The 6,000-nt window shown below is 49.8% G+C and overlaps 2 protein-coding genes across 2 annotated transcripts; one reads left to right on the forward strand and one right to left on the reverse strand.

Annotated features, from left to right (window-relative positions):
- Window positions 1–971: 971 nt before the first annotated feature.
- BGZ61DRAFT_487368 (uncharacterized protein) lies at window positions 972–1,400 on the reverse strand (the record flags this gene model as incomplete). Its single annotated transcript, XM_046249961.1, has 1 exon — window positions 972–1,400. One exon carries the CDS (start codon window positions 1,398–1,400, stop codon window positions 972–974), a length of 429 nt encoding a protein of 142 aa, XP_046093965.1.
- Window positions 1,401–3,874: 2,474 nt separating this feature from the next.
- Window positions 3,875–5,685, forward strand: BGZ61DRAFT_215778 (uncharacterized protein). Its single transcript, XM_046238053.1, has 4 exons — window positions 3,875–3,996; window positions 4,069–4,260; window positions 4,317–5,359; window positions 5,421–5,685. The coding sequence occupies exons 1-4, from the start codon at window positions 3,943–3,945 to the stop codon at window positions 5,482–5,484; spliced, it is 1,353 nt and encodes a 450-aa protein (XP_046093966.1). The 5' UTR covers window positions 3,875–3,942; the 3' UTR covers window positions 5,485–5,685.
- Window positions 5,686–6,000: the final 315 nt, after the last annotated feature.

Genomic DNA, 6,000 nt, shown 5'->3' on the forward strand with positions numbered 1-6,000 from the left:
CGGCGCTTAGCACACCAGCGATCACGGCACTAGCTCGAGAGTTACGAGCAGAACAATTCCTTTTTGAGCTGGACCCTTCTCGTCCACCCCAGTATATCAACGGGATTTATGAATGCTTCGGCTACATTTCCTGCCGACTGCGGGCCGGAGACCCAGCGTTGAAGGTTTTTATGCAGCAATTAATAGACAACCATGCGTTCTGGCAATGCGGAAGACGAGTCCTCCCTGCGGAGTTCCAATGCGATGGTGGCATGAACGGATACGGCAATTTCTACCAGGAAGTAGCGTTCCACATGCCCAACAGACAAGGTCTATTTAAAATACTACTACAGGACGGACCCGGCAAGCCTTGTAATATCAGCGGTTCGCCGTTCACCTTGGAACGGCTCATGCGGCAACAGAAGCTTGAGCCTTGGTTCGGCACTCCATGCAATTCGAAGCGCCGCCAACTCGATACTAGCAACCGCTTTCAGAAGAAACAACGAAGGGTTTGTTAGAAAATATTCATATTGGAATTAAAGCAAATATTTGTGTTCCGAAACGCATATAGGGTAGGTACAGAAATCTTAACTGTCACCGCCCAAAACCTGCAGCTATCTTCAAAAGGACAGGGCTCTTCCCATTACTAAAGCACAGGCATAGGTTATTCGAATAATGCTTGTGCGCATATTCTCCAATATTTTCCTAGCACTCGCCGCGGGGCCGCCTTACAGGCAGTGCAATAGCTAGCCTTCTCGCAAAATCACATGTACGCCACGATTTAATTATCTGGGCAAGATATTTGTCATCGATGTCTAAGCATAAAAATGATACGCATTTCGCATGGATGGGGAGGGGAAATGGAAGCATGATTGGGTTGATTGGTTCTCGTATTTGAAAACTTATGAAACATGAGGCGTTATGGCAGCTCAGGTTACATAATCTTCATTAATAAATTCATTTCCATTGACTATCTTAAACCGTCGCCGTTCTTATTTCCTGGCATCCTTCGTGTGCTCTCCCAACTCAAGCACTGGACGCTTGCCTCGGCCTCCGGTTCTCCGAGTAGTATTGCGCTTCCTGTGTCCCCTTTTTTGGCCTTTGGCCTTCTGTTCCTGCCAAGCTTGAATCAACTCCTTGGCGTTTTCAGCATCATGTTCTGGTATCCAGCTGGGCTTCCAGTCAAAGGCATAGTACTTGATACCATCCACTTCCTTTTCTCCAAGAATCTGAATGACTTCCCATTCCTTAGAAGTTACATCGGTTTGGATATCGAGTGTAATGTTGCTTGTTGATGGGATTGGAGATTCGACCGTGTCTAGTGGGGCATGCGGATAGTCAGAGACGAGGTTTTCTGGCTCCGAGACATAGTCTGGGAGACTTTCATAATCGGAATCAGTATTAGGGTCGTCGCGGGTCATTTTTACAAAAAGTGATACTGTATACGTAATGTTACGAATTTAGAAATTTGAGCCTCGAGCAATAATTAAATAAAATCATAGCTCTCAAGTAATAGTCAATAAACGGCTTTTACTAACACCTAGTTATTAAGTGGTCGCATCGATATCAGTCCTAATTTGCATATTATATAAATATGAATGGCATAATTTGGACCTACTGGAGTGTTGGCGTTGGTATTGTTCCGAGGTAAGCTAGTCCGCGATACCGGTCCTGGGTCAACACTTAATTGCATATGGCCAGATGCTGCCCAGGAAACTTTGCCTAGGCTAGAGGCTGCTCAGGACCTGGGTCTTAATTGCGACCCGGGTAAACACTTAGTTGCATATGGCCAGATACTGCCTAGGAAACTTTGCCTAAGCTAGAAGCCGCTCAGGACCTAGGTAAACACTTAGCATATGGCCAGATGCTGCCCAGGAAACTTTGCCTAGGCTAGAGGATGCTCAGGACCTGGGTCTTAATTGCGACCCGGGTAAACACTTAGTTGCAGGCCAGGGCATCTAAGCAGAAAGTCCTAAGCGGCCTCTAGCCTAGGCAAAGTTTCCTGGGCAGTATCTGGCTATATGCAACTAATTGTTTACCTAGGTCCTGAGCGGCTTCTAGCCTTGGCAAAGTTTCCTGGGCAGCATCAATTATTTATTTAAGCTATCAATTACTCATCTATGAAGCACGATCATGAGTGTTCCGTTTGTAATCTGTGATGATGACCTCTCTCTGACAAATGTTTTATTCACATCCTCACGGGACTTATGAATGAGTATAGCCTTGTACCAGTTGCGTTCACCTTCTGAAGGCTTGGCGCAAGCTTATTTTTGTTGATGTTAAAGAGAAGATACAGTAATCCTTTCTTTTGTACTCTAACAACTCTTCCAAGAGGCGACACCTGTTTCAGACTCACACAACAGGTATTAAAAAGTTTCCAAGTTCGATGGCGGCAGCGCGATATGAATCCTATGAGGATAGGTTGCTTCCTGTGATCTAAGAGTCCCTTTCCATTGGATCCAAACAGGGTATTATCGCGGCTACAAGTTCAGGTTGACAAAGTGGGTAACGATCACGGTGATAAGAACACTCCAAGCCCCCACAAGAGGCTGGAATCTTACGAGACCCCGTATAACGTTAACCAGCTTAACACTCACGCCGAAAGGCTTCTTGAACGCCGGCCACAAATCCCAGACTCGCCAGTCTCACAAGCTATCAACCAGCTTATCAAAGGCTGTCAAATGGCCATGCATAGCGCCGCCCTTCTTGCCGACGAAAACCGACAACTACGGTCAGGAAACCTACGGCAAAAGCAGAAAAAAGAACAACGCCGTGAATACATTAGCGACAGCGGGACTCTGTCGGTTGCAGAAGGTACGGCTAGGATAAAGCGACGGCGAGAAGAAGAAGAAGAGCGGGTTAAGCGACGTCGAGAAGAGCAAGAGGAGCGAGTCAAGCGACGGCGAGTGAAGGAAGAGGAGCGGGCCAAGCGACGGCAAGAAGAAGAGGAGCGGGCCGAGCGACGGCGACAAGAGGACGAAGAGTGTCTCCGGCTACGGCGAGAAAAGGAAGAGGAGCGAGTGAAGCGACGGCGAGTGAAGGAAGATGAGCAGACCAAGCGACGGCGAGAAGAAGAGGAGCGGGTCAAACGACGGATAGAAGAGGAGCAGGAGCTAAGTGCCCCAAGACAGCGTGCGCCACCAAGGTGTAGTAAATGCAGGTCCTTTGAACACACTGCCCGTACGTGTAATGGTTAGTCCTGAATTGATTTAACGGCCTCTTGGAATAAATTGTCGTCATTGTGCTCAGTTTGTGTTGCCGTGAGGTGCGGGTCGCGGCGGCGGGGAAATTTTGACCGAGTAGGGGGTCTGACCGGGAAGGTGGTAGATTACGTTAATTCCTCTAGAGATTTCGCTGAACTTTCTGGGCCTCCAGGTGCACATCCAGACCAAGGTTCTCATTTATTGATGTTCATCACAAAATCCGTCAGCCAAGTGAGTGGGACTGCCATTAGAGAGACTTCAGAGAAAGTTTCTTTCGTCGCCTTCTTTAGGTCAGGTCCGAGGTATAAAGCGCCCCTTCCCCCCTCCAGTCCCCAAGCAAAACAAGAAAGGGAATCAAGGTCTCTGGCACACTCTAGTGGAGACGCTTGATCCAATCAGCGCTCTCGTATTCCCAATCGCGACGCTTTCACTAGTCAATCTCGCTTGAAGGCGTCTCATGGTGAGATGCGACCCCACTCGCCGCCGCAGATGACCATTCAAGAACAAGCGTCCCCTGGCGCCTGAGACAGTCGATTTGGGTACATGTACAATGGATTCTTAGTAATATCACCGAAAAAGTCTGTACACTATACAGAAAAAGACCGTCGCTTCAGGCAGCAGCCCTGTCGTTGACCTGCGGAAGAACCTGCCACCGCATCATTGTGCATGCAGCTATAAATTCCCCTCCCACCCCGTCCACGCTGTACCCCTGAGTTATGCCTTTCTTGACTTCGCCCGTCTCCGCCACCCATTGTTTTCCATGTCTTATCTTATCGATGTCCGAAACATTGAGAGTTTACAAGGGATCCATGAGGTGAATCCATCATTGCACTCCCTTGACTGTTTGCACCGGGAGTGGCGTCCATCTAATTTATGACATAAACAGGCATTCAAGTCTATCCTCCAGCACAGTGGTTTTGCTGCGAAAATTCAAGAAGCCTCTGCCCAAGGATCTCATGCAACGCCCGACGTGACGCCGTCCCCCGCCCCACACCGTGAAGCCTGCTCACCATCGCGATCGACCGTATCGTCTCTCGTCCCAGGCCACGAAATCGAAATTTACCAAAAAACTCTGCTGGTTTATTCCTCATTCTCCCAAGAAAGTGAGGTCTATCTAATCGATGAAATCAACAGGCCATCGACCAGATTTTCGACCGGAGTGGCTTGCCTGTACACGAGGGCAATGCGGAAGAAGCGCTTTTAACGCCAGGAGACACGCCATCGCCTGTCCCGTGCCATGACGTAAGGCAACAATCCTATGATGGGCAAGAGCAGAGTTCCGCGCTCGACAATCATCCTCAACGCCTGGACGATACGTACCCGTCGACGTCGCTACTCAACACCGAACTTGGAATACCGCCCAGGGACATCAACCCGCTGAAACGTCGACGTGCTGACTTTGAAGATGAAACTGAGGATGACTTACGATCCCTGTTCGAAGATGATACATCGGAACCCTCGCAGCTGGACGATGTCTCCACAGATTCCTCCACCTCGTCAACTTCATCCAGTGATTCCGGAGGTGCACCTACTGAGACGGAGAACTCCGAACAACATGACTCCGGAAGCACAGCTCAGACGGAGAATTCCAAGCCGAATTATGTCGATCCGGCAACCCAGACGAAACAGACAAAAACAAGGACAACTGGGAAAAACCAGAGGAAGCCTGGGCCAGCACCGACTTTTGGGGAGCCGGAATTCACCCGGCTCAAACGAGACCTCAGGATCCTGCTACAACCTAATGATGCCCAGGACTTCCAAAACACCCAATCTATCTTGCGATGCCTAAGAGGCAGGAGGCTGCAACCACAGAAAATTCAACCCTCGGATTCAGCCTACGTTTCACTGCGAAACTGCCTTGAGGTTTATGAGAGCAAAGTTGGAGAGGCGTCCGATGTTAAGTTATTCTACAACCTGATGCATAGGGTTAATTTGGTGCAGCTAGCTGCCGAAGATGAGAGGTTGGCCGAATCTCTGTCCATTGGAGGACGCTCCGGGGCAGTAGATTTTTTGGTCGACAAGCTCTGGGAAACTGATGCTCAAGCTCTACGCCATGACGATTCAAAGAGGAAGAAGGTGCACAACTGGAACCGGAGCGGGAGGCCACTACTCGCATTGGTCCGGGAGTATGGATACGGTGCGCTGATCGCCCCTGGATTACGCCTTGGAAAAAAAAGGTAAGTCCCCAATATGTCTTCTTCCGGCTGGCCCATGCTCATTACCATTCTAAGGCTCCAGGATGTCTCGTGCAAGGACTACGGCGTTCTCGTTAGATACGTCGGGAAGTGCAACCCATGTTTAAAAGCGGAGTTGACTAATTTGTCACGTGTCCTTGAAGAAGCGATGTTACGCCAAACCCTGCCATCCCGTTGGCTGGAGATCGAGCGGATTGATGGCCTGCCCAATAATGGAGACTTCTCTCTTTCTCGATGGGTTCGGTTGAGTGAACTTCCTCTGGAACCCACGTCGGTTAGTTCACAAACAATTTGGCTGCCTAATGACGGCAATGCACTTGACGGTTCACAAGTCAGTCTCCAAGCCTCATGGGCTCCTGGATCGCTGCAGCAACAGCAGGCTGGACCAATTGCAATCTGGTGGCGCGGCCCAATGAATTACCGTCAGGGGTATGATACGCAGCAGATGCAGCAGCCGACTGGACCAGCCGCATCCGGACGTCAAGGGCCGGTGAATTGCCTCCCGGAATATGTTACGCAGCAGACACCCCATCACGTTAGTCCGGGTCCTAGTGCGCCACGACCGCATAACGGTACGCCAGGTCCGCTGGTACAGCATCATTCTAACGGGCAACAATTCTGGA

The sequence above is a fragment of the Ilyonectria robusta genome, assembly GCF_021365365.1.
Source record: "Ilyonectria robusta strain PMI_751 chromosome Unknown BGZ61scaffold_72, whole genome shotgun sequence".
Lineage (NCBI taxonomy): Eukaryota > Fungi > Ascomycota > Sordariomycetes > Hypocreales > Nectriaceae > Ilyonectria > Ilyonectria robusta.

What these genes read in the sequence shown, in the direction of transcription:
- BGZ61DRAFT_215778 (XM_046238053.1), top strand. Translation starts at nt 3,943, where the DNA reads ATGTCTTATCTTATCGATGTCCGAAACATTGAGAGTTTACAAGGGATC. An exon ending in GTTTACAAGGGATCCATGAG is followed by an intron (nt 3,997 to 4,068) that starts GTGAATCCATCA and finishes TGACATAAACAG; the next exon opens with GCATTCAAGTCTATCCTCCA. An exon ending in TTACGCCTTGGAAAAAAAAG is followed by an intron (nt 5,360 to 5,420) that starts GTAAGTCCCCAA and finishes CTAAGGCTCCAG; the next exon opens with GATGTCTCGTGCAAGGACTA.